At 39.4% G+C, this 18,203-nt stretch overlaps 1 protein-coding gene across 6 annotated transcripts in view; it reads left to right on the forward strand.

The window, feature by feature from the left end:
- The window catches only part of cep112 (centrosomal protein 112), an 83,246-nt gene that overhangs the window by 27,812 nt on the left and 37,231 nt on the right, over positions 1 to 18,203 (forward strand). For all 6 annotated transcript variants that reach the window (XM_026324629.1, XM_026324632.1, XM_026324633.1 and 3 more), the window contains 3 exons: positions 7,859 to 7,994; positions 10,445 to 10,552; positions 15,208 to 15,390. In XM_026324629.1, the coding sequence (XP_026180414.1) occupies positions 7,859 to 7,994; positions 10,445 to 10,552; positions 15,208 to 15,390 (427 nt within the window). The remainder of the gene's footprint in view (positions 1 to 7,858; positions 7,995 to 10,444; positions 10,553 to 15,207; positions 15,391 to 18,203) is intronic.

Genomic DNA, 18,203 nt, shown 5'->3' on the forward strand with positions numbered 1-18,203 from the left:
CTCAGTTTCATTACGTATCCAAGTAGGTCCTTGTGGTAAGGCAACATGCACAATACCAGGACCCTGAAACTGGCTCAATTTAATGGAATACAACCATAATAACATTATTAATAATGTGTCAAAATGTATGATGTGAAAATTATATATTTTATGCCACTAAATCCTGCTAATCCTGGATTATTACAGGGAATTACTTTTTTTTTTTTTTCAACAAAGAATGAAACGTAGTCCAGATAATATTTTTTCCTAAACTTGTGAACTCATATTTTGCATTTTCATAATTATTCACATTCACTACTTCCAGTGTAGAGACCCTCTACTTGTTTTGTTTCCGCAATTCTCTCCCTTTTTCTTCACAACAGCCTCTGCTTCCTAATCTCCCATTAGGTCACTCACACCCTTCCAGCCAGAACTATGTAAATACACTCTGGTAATAGCCTAGATTTCTACAAACTTTTCTACAAACCAAACAACCAACCAGTCAGCCAGTCAGTACATTCCTTTGGGTAATTAATCCCATGCAGAGCCACATTACTTGGTCACAAGCAGATTACAGTTTCTTTGGTGAAACTAAAATGTGTTGTGCACAATTAAACACAACGCCGGCTCAGACCATTCAATAGCCTCATCTCCAACAATACACAGCCAAAGCCAGTGACAGTGCCATAACCCCTTGAGAGGTTTCCAACTGTTTGTAACAGATTGATAGCAACCCAGACACAGTGGGTTGAAAACAAGGATGGATGTTTTTCATGAAGAACAAACTGTATTAAGCTGTGCAACATGGTTTCTATTACTGTTATTGTTGTGTGTGTGTGTGTGTGTTTGTCAGTCTGAGACAATATTAAAACAGCAATTCTATGGTGTTTAGTATTCAGTGTAAATATTGCAAAGGGACATTGATGATTTTGCCTACTTATTGTCTGTGCTCGTCATTGTCTGTCAACACAGCAGACAGATGCATTTGTGCATAAATTATCCTTGTTGTTAGTATCAGTAACGAGACAGCCATTCACTCGTTTAGTGTTAAACACTGAGAAACGGCAAGTGGCCCATCAGGCTCTTAGCTAATTAAGCACTCAGGGTTTACACACACACACACACACACACACACACACACACACTAACCAGTTTGATGTCTGCTACCTGCCTGCTGCCGTGGCTACACTGACAGCCTTTAAAGGCGATCCAGGAGAACTTCAAAGTCAAAGCAAGACCGCACACAGAATTGTATGTGTATGTATGTGTGTCCATGTTTATGTGTGAAGATGGGAGGATGGATGATAAAATTAAACTAGTGGAATTGCACAACATATTTTTCATGTGCCAGATACCATGTGGTATGTGCACTGTATTATGATGTCTATGTGATTATGATGTCTATGTGATGTGTGTATGTTCTTGCAGAGACTCTAGTGTAAATGAACATAGACCTTTTAATGACACGTTTTAAATTGTTTTATATTTATGGAAAACAGCCGATAATGAATATCTAGATAGTCTTTATGCACACCCCTTTTTCCATTGTTTACACCCACTCTTTCTTTCCAGTGTAAAAAGAAAATCACCCTGTCCTGTCATGCAAATAAGCATTGCTACGTCAGTTTGCGTTCCAGATCTGTGTTACTATAGCAACAACGACAGAAACCATTACAAAGCTGTGCAGAGAACAAGTTTCTCTCCTCTTCTTTCATCCCAGTGTGCCTCAGATCATTATAGGGCATTAGCATAAAGATGGAGAGATGCACCACTGAGGGGAAAGAGAATATGGGGAGATGAAGTTCAACTGCTTAACAGCTTGGCCGCTCTTGAAACAGTGACCTCCATATTACAATTTATAACATCTGAACCCTAACTGAATGGTTGAAGTCTCTCTGCAGATACTGTCCACACTTTCTTAAGGTCTGGTGCAGAGTTGTAGCAACTCTGACGGTCTCTCAGCAGTAACTTCTGCTGAGTTTGGTCACAGTTTGGAGTGGCAGAAGCAGAATCTACTTTAGGCACCTGGAGGGAAAGTATGCGTGCCTTTATAAGTGGCTGCACACAGGTGGTGAGAATGCTTTCTCAAACCTGTTGACACACACGTCCAATCATCAATGGGATGTGTTGTACTAACTCTTTCCTTTGGTCACAATGTCATTCATTTCTAATTGAACGCTTTTTTGTGCTTTTGTTACAGTTTTTGTTTGTTGTGGACATGCCAAACATATTTCACATAACATCAAGCTATTTGATTTTGTAATCAACAGTTATTCTGGCAGATTAGTCTGTGTGTGTGTTTGTGCGTGCGTGCATGTGCGTGCGTCTCTGTCTGTCTGTCTTGCTTCTTTAGTGTTTGTGCCCACTACACTTAAACATGTAGGATGCATCCACTATATTCTGTCATGCTTTTTTTTTGTGCACACAGGCATACTCTACATTTGTGTGTTTGTTTGATATGGTCTCATGTTTCTCAGCATTCCTCTCCCATAGCAGGAGGGATGAAGGGAAACAGGGTGGTGTTCTGGAGAGGAACCAGGGGTATCTAAGTAGAGGCTATGCGTCCTGCAAACTCAGTGTTGTGATGTGTAGGAGCAGGTGGAGGTATGGATCCTGAATACTGAAATGCCCCACTGGGGCTTATATTTACACCCATGGCAACTGCATTAAGATCCAGCTCAATACCAACAGACCTGACAAAAGGAAAATCTTGACCTCATTAATAGGGTCCTATAGTCAAGACACCTACAAGACAATTACAGTGTCAGGTGCGCTTACAATATAATTTATCACTATTAACATATTAAAAACTGATTTACACACAGAAAGCTTTTTTTCTGATTTGTACTGCAATTGTTATCTGCCCCCCCCCCAAAAAAAAAATCTAACAAGAAAAGCTTTCTGTTTTATTTTAGGACTCAAAGTTAATAAGGGTGTAAGACTAAGCTATCAGCTGGTATCACTGCAATAGTGTTTAATGGGGCAAGTCTAGGCAGTGCCTCTTTTGTCTCTGTGAATATTGAATTAAATTGATTGATAATGACACAGATAATGAGCTTCTACTCTGAAAAAAAGACGAAGCAGTATCTCATATCATTTAATATTTGTCCCTGATTGACATCAGGCCTTAATGATGTTAAATGCTTTGCCATGAGTATGAGATTAAACCCATATAACCAAATTTGACATTTTCTTGCAAAGTGAGCTTGCTTACATATATTTACTGACAGTTTGAGTTTATACCAATGCAGGCTGAGTTAATTCTTAGTCTGAAACATGTCAATCTCAATAGACTGTCTTTTGATGTTTTATTGTTTCATTAAAAACCTCCCAGCTTAATTTTTCATTGTATATTTGGAATAGGTAGATACAGTACATTGTCTTTAGGGGCACATGCCTAGTTGATTTAGCATATCATGCTGCAGTCTGAATAATTCATGAGGCCAAATAGCATCTAAATACACAACAAAGGCAAGAACATCTCTTTTCTTAACATTTTTATAACATCATACCATCTGCTGTCCTGAAATTTTGTTTCTCTTGTCTTAATCTATATTAAATCTTATTCAGACATTATAGTGATGCATAAACCCACATTGCTGGTTCAGGACTGAAGCTACACAGCACAAGGGAAAGTCACTGGTGTCATCTCCAGCACTGCAGGAAGTACATGTGCTTCATAGAAGACAGTTTGTAAAGATTAATTGAAATGTCATTAGTCATGTCCACCAACGTTTAGCAATACACAAAGCCCTTTTTCCTCTTCAGTGTCCACTGATACTGTAGGTGGCTAGTGCTTTATTTGAACATCTACTGAAAGCAAATCTTTGGACCCATTAATACTTAAAAAGTGAGACAAAGCATATGAAAGATCATGGTTGTATTTTAAGAGACCAACTGTAATGCTAAGTTGTTTGCAAGCTGACAGTGATGCCTCATTCTTTGTCAGTATGTGGCCATTTAATTTCATATCTTGATGTGAAATGCTTTTTAAGCAGGCCACATTTATAGGCGGTTCTAAAGGCATCAAGCTCAATGGTTCTCTGTATTCTACTCTCTGTCTTTAATATTTTCTCCCCCTTGTGCTCTCTCTCTTTTGTGCTCACTTATTTGTGGTCTGTCTCTTATTCTGTGTCTGTTTCTGTCTTTTTTTTCTCTCCCTTTTCTTTCTCTGGGGATGTGGATGAAAACTAAGCCTGTTTTATTTTTTCTTCAGAGGGTGCTGAATATTTCAGTTTTGCATTTTCTCTCTTTTTATGTGCTCCCTCTTTTTTCCAGGCCCCTTTGATGTGTCTGTGGATTCGTTATCATTCCATTTGAATGAGCTCACAGACGCAGATGTGCACACTTGTACACACACCACGTGTACACACACTCTTGCGCTCTGTCTTTTTAGACTAGAGACCAGAGGCATCCACATGCAAGTGTGCATTCTAGTCTGTTTGTCAGTCTTTTCCATGTGCTGCTCCACCGACATCACAACCCATACAATTCTTAAATACTCTGCTTACATGAAAAGAATATTTGCATAAGCAATTAGAATTGCCTCTGTGTGCAGTGACTTTAATGTGTACTCTTGTATTAACTGTATGTTTATGTACAGTACAATAAGTGTCTTCACTCTCTGTATATCCAACATGTGGTGTGCACTCATTCCCAGGTGGCACGTGGCATTGTGTGGTTAGGGTAGTCCGGAAAACTCGGGCATCCCTGCACCCCTCCTGTCTGCCAGGCGGCTGGATGGCAGAAGGTTCTTCACCCTCTCTAGCACAAATACTCCTGTCTCCTTGCCTCCCTCTCTTCCTCCCTCATTTAAACAACCATTTAGTATTGAGGGAATAGAGAACTTCCTCTTTAGAAAAGGCACATCTTTAATTTGAGCCTCTTTTCCTTCCACTTTTCTGACCAAAGATCCATTTAAAGCCAATGGACCGCCCTGGCACTGGCACCCCTCTCCTTCCTTTCCCTGTCTGTTTCGTTTTTCCAGGCCTCCCTGACTCTTTTTCTCTGTCCTCTCATCTCACCCTCATCGCTCTGTTACAGATGGTGACATGCTGTCTGCTGGTCTAGTGACCACACGCATTTCCACACACACAGAAACACACATAAAGCATTTTCCCAAGAATCACTGAATGTACCATGTTTTCACCTGTACTCTCCAGCTTTAGAGCATAATATGTTTCAATCTGTCATGTACTTGAAGTTTGCTGCAGTGAATCTTTCGATGTATCCTCAGAGGTATAGGCCCAGTAGCCAGCTCCAACTTAGTCATAGTGCATTTTTTGAGTAAAATAGTCAGACATACACACTGTTTGGGATTGAACAAAGCCCCATATATACACACACACATGCTCCACCATTTCTGCTCTGCCTCGGAAGCTTAAAACACTTACTATTTTTGTAACAACCTCTCTTCCATCTTGCACTCTCTTTCCTGTGTCTTTTTCCATCTTTGTCTCTACATATATCCTTTGTCTGTCTGAGCCCAGAAGGCAATCATGCAATGAGACTGATTAATAATTACAGAGTACACAAAATTGGGAGAGAAAAAAAAATTGTCGTTTGATGTCCAACATGAGAGAGACCAAAATTACAAAGAGACAGAACACTATAAAGAGGAGAGAAAGCTTGCTCATTCTTTTTCCAATCCACAGCTTCTGTTCTTTGCTTTTTTAGTGGCTCCTTTTGCATTCCTGTCCCATGTTCTGTTTTTGCAGTCGGTGTTCTTTCTTTATAAACACTCAAAGTTGTACTTGTCATTATGAGAGGTCATTAATCACTTAACCAAAATGTAAACTTTGAATGTTTGTGCGCAGGCAATGAGTCTATTTGTGGTGTTTCTGTAGATCTATGTGTGCACACGTTTCCCTGCCCTTAGTGCTACCTGGACACACATAGAAGATAATCCACCAACTTTGTAAAATTCAGATAAATGTGTAGAGATCAGGGTCCTTCACCACCCGTTGTGTGCCTGTTGTAATTAAGTCATTTTTTTTAACTAATTTTTTCTCTTGCTTGTCTGTCCACGGGGAATAATTACCCATACTCTGTTAGAGTATTAACTTACAAAGTACAAAAGTTCAAAACCTGTACATATCACACACACAAAAACCTACAAAGCCAGTCAATTTTGGTGGATTAATCAGAAGAAGGGTCTTTGAAGGAAAATTTGAGTAGCAGCTCTAGCAAACTAGAAACTATACAGCTGTTGTGACTTAATGCTTAGTGAATACCACACCTTGTATTTTGACACAGATGCATATTTATGTTGGTTATTTTTGAAAATTTCAGAATAATTTCATTGAGGTGCATAAACATCTCCCAAAAAGCAACTTGAATTGTTTTTAATTATTTATCAATACAAGGAAAATTATTGTATTTCAGTTGTTAAATTTTGGTTGGGTGCTACAACAGCTCATTTCTGTGTTCCTGGGGTGGCCTCACAAATTTTTCATGCCATAAATATCATAGAGTAGCCTGCAGTGTGGCAGCAAATTTGAATTTTTATTATAATACAATTAGTCTGTGTCAAATTTTTAGGGACATTTTAGGGAACTTATTATATGCTAATAAACTTAAATAATGTCCTATATAATGATACACATATATATTATGTGGCTTTTTTGGTTTACGATTACAATAATATTATCCAGATTTTCTGATGGATGGATGGAATTAGCTACATGATCCTCTCAAGAAAAGTTATGTAATGGATTTGGGAGTCTGACAACACACAAACACTTGAAGCTGATAAATCATGCCAGATGTGAGCACATCCTGACGTGATTGTTCATACTCAAATCTGTGTCCAAGTTAAAAACAAATCATGTGTTTCATTCTGCATGACCACAGAGTTTGTTCATCACAATTATGAATTTGAAAAGGGCAGCACAATAAGCTAATATTTGCGTTATCTTAAAATGTTTAAAATGACCAAGTTGAACCTCAGGTCAAACCTGCTTCTCACCTATAGAGTATTTTGCTTTAATTTTCTAAAGTTTCTGTTTACATATTTTGCATACTTTTTATGTTACATATATTTTATGTTAAAATGACTTTTCACGTTTTTACATATTTGTATGTACTTTCAGTTAAAGTGTAGAACATTATTATGTGATCACCGTGTGGCTATAAATTGTAACATGCACATTCTCAGGTGGTTTATATGAATACCATCTTCATACTCATTTTTTTTGATCTTCTATCCATCATCCGTTACTCACACTCCTGTCCCACACATCCTCTGTGGATTGGGCTTGACAGCTTTTTGGTATAGCAGTATCTGATGATTCGGCTAGGCCTCCTGGCTGAGCTTTGACAGCTCTCAGTATGAGACTGTCCCTCTCATTATGTCTGTCAATGCACTGCTCTTGCAGCTCTGTGACCTGACAGTTGCTAGCAATATCAGCAGCATACCTGCATGGAAGATACACAGCAAGTTGAGAGTGTATGAAGCAGGCTTATACATACATAACTATATGCTAAAAAGTGTGTCCTCATTTCTGTACATAATAAAACCAAAGTGGCAAAATGAATAAATGTTCAATTAAAATCTGCAAAGGTGTCATCCAGCATGTCATAGCGTAGGTTTCACTGGATATCAAAAGATCACACCAAATTTAACCAAACCACATATGATGTGTGTAGAAAGAACAGGCATTATGGTTAGCTTCTGCTTCTTTGACATGTGTTTATACATCCATATTTTATTTTCTCTTACTCTTCTTCTCAGAAATACTTTGCAATGACTGTTTTGAGAAGTTCTATAAAAATAAAGTGCATTTACTTGCTTCTTAACAAGCTATTTCTGGATTCCTGGTCTGCAATTGCATTTCTATAGCTACATATATTCGTCTCTGTTTGTGTGTTTGGTTTAAAGGGAAATGGAGAGCCAACTGGACAGATCCAGGGAGAGCCAAAGGCAGCAGATCCAGCAGGCAGATATGGCACTGGAGCAGTTCAAGAAACAGGTGCAGCTCAGCTCTGAGAAGGCCTATACAGACATGAAACTCCAGGTATACAACACACACACATGCATCAAACCATAGTGCATAGTGTATATTAGCTAACAGTATCCATGCACACCTGTTTTCTGTTATATGTATGTGCACTGTACATCCACAGTCTTTATAATTATGCACATTAGTCTTGTTTATTTTCTTGTCTCCTGTTCCCTGCCATACACAGATGTATTCACGCAGACACAATTTTACTGTAAACCTCTTTCATGTTTGCTTTACTACAAAAGGAATTTTCTGTTTGGCATGCAGTAATCAAGACAATGCCGAAACACACACATATTTTGTAGTAGCAGAGCAGCCGGACCACAGATGCAACAGGGCGCCATACTGGCTGTGCTTGGCTTCCTTCATATGTCTTTTTCTCTCCATCTCTCTTGCCGTTCTCTTCCCTCTAGCTTCTTTCTGATTTCCATCAGTGGGTCATCTTACAACCTGTTGAGTCTTTTTCTGGCATGTATTAGCTGCTCTTATACTCAGAAATCTTTAGAGCCAAGAACATTATCATCCTTTGGCTTTTTTCACTCATTTACTTACTCCAAACGAACAAAAAGATTTATAATCCTGCTCATTTGGCAGGTGCATTCATATATCTGCGTGTTGACCTCACTTCCTCTGAGTGGGCGTGATGTGGGTTGGTCGGGTATCGATAGAGAACAGGTCACCTGCATTAAGTAGTCAGACTAATTAGTGTGTCAAACCAGTTACATGAGCAACCCGTGTGGGCTGCTGCTTATTGGAAGAGTTGTCCAATCAATGTACACTAAGCTGTAAACTTCTGTTGCTGTCTTACAAGTGAGTTTGACTATAGGCGTTTTGCTTAAGTATTTATAAATACTGCATATTGTGTGTCTGCTGTATTGACAAGGCAACACTGAGTGTGGTCCTGAATGTCTTAAAGGGCTGAATGTTAGGGAAATTAGCAAGTTTTAGTGACGTTTTTCAGCTAATCAGTATGTGGGTGCACATGAAGTAGAAAAATGGGAGTTTGTGTGGGTGTCAAATTTATGCATGGATGTTCGCTGGCCCCCAGACTGAATTTAAAATGTTTGTCTTATTGACAAATGAAATAAATTGCACTGCTTCCATCTTGCCATTGAAATGAAAAATGCTATCCAAGGTTGTAGAAGCTTGGACCCCCTCAGAAAAAAGCATGCTGTCTGCCAATACCAAAGAAAATTCTATAAGATAACTTTTTTAAAAGTGATGATGTTTTGGATAGTAGACACAAACTGAATGTTTTATCTTTATATATATATATTTGTGTGTGTGTGTGTGTGTGTGTACATATAATATATATATATATATAGCAGACAGCCTTGATTTTAAATCCTTGTTTGTTTTTTCTTCACTGGAGAAAAGTGATATCTTCGTTTTCCAATGCTTGGAAAATATCTGTATTGCTATAATTTTTCTCTTATACCTTTTTTCCTGTTCTTATCCTTCCATTCTTTTGCACGCTCCTTTCGCCATTGAGCCCCTAGCGTCCCACTCCTCAGTCTGACTTTATCCTCAGCCCACATCAAAGCCATGCGAGAGAAGAGCATTCTCTTCTGCATCCCTGTCATCCTCTCTCCCTCTTCCCTACTTCTCACTACCCCATTTGTACATCGCTTCATCACGTTCTCCTGCTAAGGCTTTAATGTTGCAGAATGTACTTCAAAAGAAGTTTTTTCATTTTTTTTCACCCTCCCATCTTTCCTTCCATCGTCTTTTCTCTCTCTGTCTGCAAAGGGTCATATCTAAATGGATTATCTGTATCACTCCCTTCGTCTCTGTCAATCTCTCATTTTAAAGTCTGCATCCCACTTTTCGATTGCAGTTACAGGAAAGAGTTTGCCCTATTTTGGTTAGAAAAAAAGAAGCACCATACGGAATCAAATCTCTGTTGCATGCATAGTTCAAAGGAGGCTTTAGGATTTCAAATGGATTAATCAAAACACATTTGAAAATTCCTCAGCATTACACAGAGCATAGCCCAGATTCAGAAGCGTTTCAGTGAATTACATTTCCAATTGTTGTTTATTATCATCACATGAACATAAAATATGAAACCGGTTGGCTGCAAGGAAATTTAGTTCAGATAAATATTTAATATTTAAATTTAAATAAAAGGTTAATGTATTGATGTGTTGTTTTTTTAAATATAATCACTGAAAGATCACATGTAATGTGTGCAATATTCCCCAGTAATAGTTCATCAATTTCAAATTCAAATACATTTTTGCAGCAGCATCACCCTGCAGCAGATGTATGGTGTTATTTTCCAAGTTATACACACACACACACACACACACATACACACACACACTGTATGTGTATTATATTATAATATAAGCTATTATATATATTAAAACGGAATATTCTATTACAGAATATTAAAGTAATTTTGTGCTGTGTTTTTATTTATTAATTTATTTTGTATTTTTTTCATGTCATGACACCAGATGGAGAAGGTAGAGGAGGACCTGATGCGTTCCAAAGCCCACAGGGAAACCCAAGCCAAAGAGTTCAACCAGCAACTTGATGCACTGAGCCAGAAATATGAGCAGCAGGTCTCTATGAGTCTGTAACTTTCTGTCCATCTGTCTGCAGTGTGGTTTTCTGCCTGTATCTGCATATGTGAATAGTTTTCTTGCTTCTGTACTGGTGATTGTAGCCAGGGGAAAGAATTCTCCTCTTGCTTCCATCATGATCATCATCACAGCATTATCTTTTCTCTATTATCAGTGAAGCCAGCCAAAGGGACTGACATCCATTTGGAATAGTCTTGTTATTCCTCCCCATCTGTTCCGCCTGATTAATTTCTCATGATAAGGGACACGCTTTAGATTAAGCTGTGGCTCAATAAATATCTTAAACATTGCCAATTTAAAACTAATGCAATCTGCATAGCAGACATACTGTAAGCTTAACATCCCATTTCCGTCATTCTTCTTCGATTAGGAGTCTGGAAACTGTTTTCACATCTCATTGAAATCTAGTTTGCTGATGCTGAGACATTTCTTACAGAGGTTTGGATTTAGTTAAACCAAAACAATGTTACTGGAGGGAGCGAGTCTACTGTAGGTGAATAGTTTATATTTTTGTTACTTAAATTTCACTCCTAGTGAGGTTTTTTTCTTTGGCTGTAACAATATGGTTATTTTAATATTGAATATTATTGAATCTTACCTCTTTAGACAATTTTAGACAATGTTTCTCCAATTTATTCATATTCAAATAGTACTGTTCACTATTAAATCCTTAAATTGATATTGCAGGTTTATATAAGGTAGAAAATACAACTTAAAATATTCCCACCAACAGTTCAACGACAACTAAAACAAAATTGACAGGTAGAGCATAATCACACAGCTCTGCCTAACAACTAAATGCAGACTTTAATAATGTGTATTCATATTTCCCTTGATTATTATTAAATGATCAAAAACTCTTAAATTCTTATTTTAAATTATGTAAAAAAAATTAAATAGGATTCTTCTCCCCATGTCCATGATACAGTATGACCATGTGGCACCGCATAAATCTTAAGAGCATACACCACTAACTGGTGTAACATCTCTATTTCCCATCTGTATCCACAACATGATTGATTTCCAGGCACAAAATTGGCACTCAACCTGTCTGTTAACAAACATGCAAACCCTCATTTCCAGGACAGATGGAGTTTGTACTCCGTGTAATTTGTTGGAAGTAGTTATAAGTGAAGGCTATAAGGCCAGTGTTATTTCCAAGGAGAGGAGATGGTTCTCTGTTATCAATTTGCTCCATGGTAAAACAGTTGCGTTAATAATTATAAGGAAAATTATGGCCAAAGGCTTAAATTGGATAGTGCATTCATTATGTACAAATCTATTTAAAAAATATTTAAAAGCATATCTGAGTAAAGTGCAAAATACAGCATTTTATTTTTTTGCTACAAGGGTACTTTGTTGGAAATCAGGCAACTCCTATTAAACCATTAAACAGAAAATGTTTATGAGCAAAAGATCCCTAAGTAATAATCCACTAACTGTGACAATTTATCAGTGTTTTGAGTGCCAACTGCAGTATATTCTCCTGAGGAATCATAAATTCCGTCACGTGAAAAACAGGTAAGCAATCAAAGCATTGCTGAAAATATTCAAGCGGCCATTATCATTTGCTGGTACAGAGTGGGGGTGTAGTTGACAGTTGATGACAACCACATAGGGTTAGCAGCACATCAGGAACGCTTTTGTCTTAAAGATAAAAACATATAAAGACGAAGAGGCTGCCTTTGTGATGATGTTGATATGAGTGTTGGTGACATTAGGAGAAGAAAGAAAGGGAGAAAATTCATCTGTATGCTCATGCAGATGTGTAATTATTCATGAGTTACTCTGAGCACAATTTTTTTAATTTTCTGTTCACACACACACATACTTTGCACAATGCCTCGACTCTTAAGAGATTGATGTCACAAATTTGCAGAGATCAAGTTTGTCCATTCAGCTGATTGCAGAAGAACATTTCCTCAAGGTCAGCTTCAGTGATAAAGGAGTATAAAGGAGTTTGTCAGCTGACCAATTGCAGGTGGAAGTCATGGAGGCCTGACAGTGCTCTGTTCCTTGATGTTGGCGTGATGTAGTAAGGTTAGATGACTGGTTTAGAGTCAAGACCTTGAGAGTTATGTATGTTCAGCACCCTCACTCTTCAGATGTTAGACAGGGAAAAGAAATCATAGAGGATACATACAAATGTGTAGACATAGTGAACACAGAGACAAAAATGCACTCTTGTCCATACTCAGTTCTGCACACAGTAACATCTTCAATTCAAACCCTACTGCGAGGAATAGGGGATTTGTCTTTCTTTCATTTCTCCCTCCCTTCTCATCCTAGTCTCCCCTGCTGAGACCAGACAGGGCTTCTGTTCTACTTGTCCTCTTCCCCTCCTCCTTACCAAACATTTCAGATTTTCCCCCCTGGGATTGAAAGAAGCCCATTACCTCACTGTCCTGTCTCAGTGAATACAATGCACTCACACAAAACCATGTCAGCTCAGGATGACAGGACTCGTGCTGTGCAGTAACACCCAATCCACTCTGTATTTGTGGCACCAAGCAGTGCTATAACCAACTCAGTCTTCCCTCATAAGTAGCTCACCGGTCCCTTTAAGAACCGCAGCACCCAGCATCCTCCACTGCATGCTGGCACTACGTGATGTCACAGCTAGGCTCCTTGCTGGGTCTGCTCTCTGTCATCACCGTCTTTTTGTTTTGCCTTTTTTTCTCACAGTGGATCTATTTTGTCCATTTCTTAGTCCCTGCTTCACCTCAGATCCCCCTTTTCCTCCAAAACACCCATGACCCGAGATTCTAAACAGGAGCGAACAGTAAGCCAAGGTTGTCCTCCCCTACCTTCTATTGCTGCATGTCCTACTGTCCTGCTAGGGGATTTTTATAGCAATCGCCTGCTTATCAATCTGTACTCTCTAACTTGTGCTGCCATTGCCATATGAATTTTCCTGTGGGACAGTATATACTGGCTTGGGATGTGATTTTTTTTTTTTTTTTCTTTTTTCTATAACGGTCTTGAATGGAAAATGAAGGCGATGTAAATTTGTCTATCTGTGGAATTTATCATAGATAACATCTTCAGCATCACCAGTGGCAGCAGGTGGAAGATGTTGCCCATATTATCTATAATGTTTGTCTACTGGACTTTTGCAGTGTTTCTTGGAGAAAAAATCTTATGAAGTCTCTTAAAGGAGTACAGTATGCGTTTGGGTCTGCTATGCCATTAACTTATCCCCAGACATTAAAAATAGTCGTATTTAGAGCACCCTTAGCAAAGCTCTCCCAAAAGCTGAAGGGTAAATTCTTGGCTGCCAAAATGAAGTATCTATTGTGGCCTTCCTCTCAGTGCCAGGGACAGAATGCAGCTTCCTGTAGATAGCCCCTCATTCATCACCTGCTCTGAATAGTGCACAACGCCTGAAGATGGGGCCTTAGATAGACCAGGCACCGGGCACAGAGGCTGTGGATCTCTGCTTCTCTGGCAGGCCAGGTAGGGTGCCGTCAAGCACAATGTGCAGGGGATTAGCTTCAAAGCAGGGAAGCGAATGGGCCCCAAGCCCCTGCTGTCCTTTCAAGACTCTGGCTGGGACTGCACGGCAGGATGGTATGGGGGTCACTGGTACCCCCGCCATGGGGGAGTGGGAACGGAACAGAGCCTGGGAAAGGCTTGTCGTTTGGGGCTGGGAGCTCCACTATAAGAGCTCACCTCTCAGCAGGTGACTCCGTTCAAATTACTATACTTGGATACAGACTTGCTACAGCTGACAGGATGATTAAGTCCTGAAAAATTTGGGCTTTGTGTCCCATTAGTAGTGATTTATTTTCCACTACTGTATTATGCGTAGCTTGGTGTAACAGCGGTTGGATCAAATTCTACTCTGTATTGTAATGAAAGTTTCTCTTTTATTAGGTCCTACTCTGGGAGATTGTGGTGTTTGCAGTCTGGTAATTGCTGCTTGAGCATAATCCCATTAACTGTGAAAACATGGAAACATGATATTTATTGATAAACCTTAGTAATTTGTTTGTGATTTGTTAAACCTGAGAATATAATTGCAGGTCAAAACAAGTATGAAGAATCTTTTAGTATCTTCCTGCTTTCTTTAGTGGTGCTGCTGTCTTTGCCTCTCTCTCCAGTTTTTTTCGAACTTGGGTTTATAATGATCATAATAGTCATCGCATAAGCGGATTTTCACATGCTGTCAGGCGCATAGCATGGGGCATTGGTAGTTGCTACAGCCAGATGGCTAACCCCTACCAGCTTGCATGCATAGCCCAAACTAACTGCTCTTTTATATACCGATCGCAGAATAGGACGAGAGGGACAGATTTGAAGAGCGAAAGAGGAGTGGGATGTTGAGGGCCGGTCTGAACAAATGGCAGGAGAGGTGGGAGGGTGGGGGAGCCAGCCACATGTAAACACATCACATCATGCCATCCTCTGACAATGTGAGGAAGCAGAGAAAGTTTTCTTGCTCCCCCCCCCCCACCTTTCTAGAAATTTCACCAAATTGGTTCGACACTTGGGTGTTCTGGGTGGAAGGAACGGGTATAAAGAATAAAACGAAGAAAGGATGGATAGGTGGATGGACAAGTTGTCATGACGACAGGGTTGCTCTGAATGTGTGTTGGCTGATGAAGTCTCTCTTTGCTGGCTTGTCCAATCAGATGGCTGAGCAGCGCATGCAGTACGAGCAGGAGAGGACGCGGCTACAGCAGCAGCACAGCACGGAAAAGGACAGCCTGGTCCAGGAGCACCAGCGGGAGGCGAGCAACCTGGAGAGGCAGGCCAGGGCCACCCTGCAGCAGCACCAACAACACACCCAGGAATGGAGGAAGCGCGATGCCCAGGTAGGGGGTCTCCACTGATCCACGTTCGCACACAGAATCACACACATGCTGACCCGCCGCTCTCCCGTGGACAACCATTTTGTATTTTGCCCGCTGACGTTTTCTGGGGTTTCAAAAGCACAGCGGGTTAAGACACTTTTTTACTTGAAGTAAGACAGATACTGATATACTGTGAATAATTTTATATCTGGCTGTGTTCTTGGTTTGACCATAAGAATTAAGAATTAAGATATTGCTATTTGAATTAAAATATGTTTTATAAGGGTAAAAGCAACTAAGAGCATGAGGAAAACTTTTTTAAAAAATGCAATGAACAGAAACAAAAAACACTTCCAATTTTGAACACTCTGTTTTTTTAAATCATTTTTGGAGATTTTGTGATAGTAGTTTAAAGACTTGAAATTCAGAAACCACAGGTAGCCAGATGAAGGAGAAGAAATTTGTTTTGTTCAGCACCACGCATTTATTCCTAAATCCTAAGTTTAGGAATATTTTTTTTATTTTTCCGAACTGAACGGTTATAAACCAGCATCAAGTGCCCTGTATTCCTACCAAAGTGTATCTCTACATGGCATTCTCCTCTCACCGCAGGTATCCATCTCCCTCCGGAAATCAGTTGTTATTTCCTTATTACAGCCTGGACAACTACAATGAGTGTGACATTTGGGTCCATATTAATGGACATTCCTGACCCGAAAAAACTAAGATTTGGCCAAACCAGCAGAAGGTCTTCATCTCATAGCCCCTGCTCTATTTTCGCTTCAGTCCTGCCTGGGCTAGCTTGGAGCTCTGTGGGGAGCCATTTAGTCCCCAACTGACTCTTCAGGCTTCTTGATTAAATGGACACTGTCAGCATGAAGGGAATTTTGTTTATTGGCCAATTGCTGAAGATAGGGATCCAGACAGACACATGTAGTATTTCTAGACAAAATGTATTCACGCCAAATGTGGGCATAAATGGTGCCAGACAGCAAAAGAAATCATACCTAATATAAATAATGTTATAGTTCTAATTTGTTGTAGCATAGTTCAGTAATTTTCTTTGAGCGTTTAAGCGGGAACCGGCATTGTATCTCAGGTGAAAGCCGGTTTGTCTTGTAAATGCAACAGAACTTGAAGACGTAAGAGACTTTTTTAAGCTTAAATTGTTTGAGAAATAATTTATCTTTTATTTTAAACTGTTAATGTTTACACTGTTGGTGTTGACTGTGAAACTGAACTGGATGCTCCCAGTATTGGCCATCTGTACAGATGTCAAAATATTTTGTCTCTGTGAAACGGACCACTCTTTTACTGACATACCAGTATAGTACTATACTGGTTGGCTTGTGCCACAGTAGTCTAAATTGTCTTTATAACATGAAGGATACGTGCAATTTTTCCTTTACAGTCCTTCTCTGATGCTCCCTTGTCTAGTATTTTTGAGAAATGCCTTTCATAGCACCGCTGGCAGCAGCTAGTCTGTAACGTGGCTTTCTGGAGATGCCATCACAACAGGACATTTCTGGGGATAAAATGCCATCCTACTCATGTCAAAATGATGTGTAGTATGTCAAACCTCGGGATCTCAGGAGGTGACAGAAAACAAACTTTCCCAGTATTCCTCTTATATTTTCAGTTCCTGTTTGCTCGGGTAGCATTTTGAGTAGAGATCAGACACCTGCCTAATGTCAGACATTAAAGCCGCAGATATCAAGATTTTCACTCAGACCTTGAAAAGATGGAGGGCAGGATTGTGAAACTGATGAGGATGTGAGTTGCTATGACTTCCTATGTGAGCACTGTTACATGGATATGACAAGAAACTGACACCCTAGCTGCAGATATGTATTAAAGATGAGCTTTTGAGCAGAAGCCACTAAGCACTAAACAGTTTTGCATTACCAAACTTGTTTACCCCTTGAGAATGCTGTATTTGTCATAGTCATACAGCTAATCTGACCCTTCACCGGTAGCCTTTTAAACACAATAAACTTTTGAAAGTTTTGAAAATATTCAGTTTTTAAAAGTTACATTTTGTTGCTGTGTACAGAAAACAGGGGACATCCTCTGCATGCTACAGCTTATTCCTTCATTTCTCCTGTCCTTCTGGGAATCATTTATTAACCCATCAGACAAACCACACATTGGTCAGGTGGATAATGATATTATCATCAAATGACATTTCAATAATAGGCAATTCAAATATCTGCTTCAATGATTGAACAACGGCTTGACTTCGTAATTTCTGCCTGTTCTTCTTTTACTTTTTCTCGTTCTTCCCGGAATCAGCCTTCGTAGAATGAGTTGCAGTTAGGAAGTTTGCTAAGAGAACGGTAAATGAGTAATACCCACTCATCCTCTTGATGTGGTGGGACACTAATAAATAGCAATCCTGAATCTTGCCTTGTGTTTGCGACAGACAGCCAATGTGTCATAGCAGCAGTTTGAGGGAAGAGCTAAACAAGTCACACAGTGTCCTACTGGAGTTCCTTTGAGAATCTCTAATTTCACCCACTGCATAGCAGTCACTATAGATGACCCATTAGTTATGTACAAGGGGCTTTTTTACTTTTGTGATTCAGTTTGTCATCATTCACACTTTATCTTTCTTTTTTCAGATGATGAAATAAATTAAGCAGCTGAGTTCAAGGCCTGGTGTGTTTTGTGTCCCACCGACTCAGGGGATTAACTCTGAATTCCAAGCCTTGTGAACCTGAATGTTACTCTTCTCCCTAAAAAATAGACTATTTCTTGTACATTTTTTTTAAAGATACTTAAGTGTGACAGGATAGTTCCAGGTTGTTTTCTGTACCAAATTATGAGATATGTTG

The sequence above is a fragment of the Mastacembelus armatus genome, chromosome 8 (assembly GCF_900324485.2).
Source record: "Mastacembelus armatus chromosome 8, fMasArm1.2, whole genome shotgun sequence".
NCBI classification, from domain to species: Eukaryota; Metazoa; Chordata; class Actinopteri; order Synbranchiformes; family Mastacembelidae; genus Mastacembelus; species Mastacembelus armatus.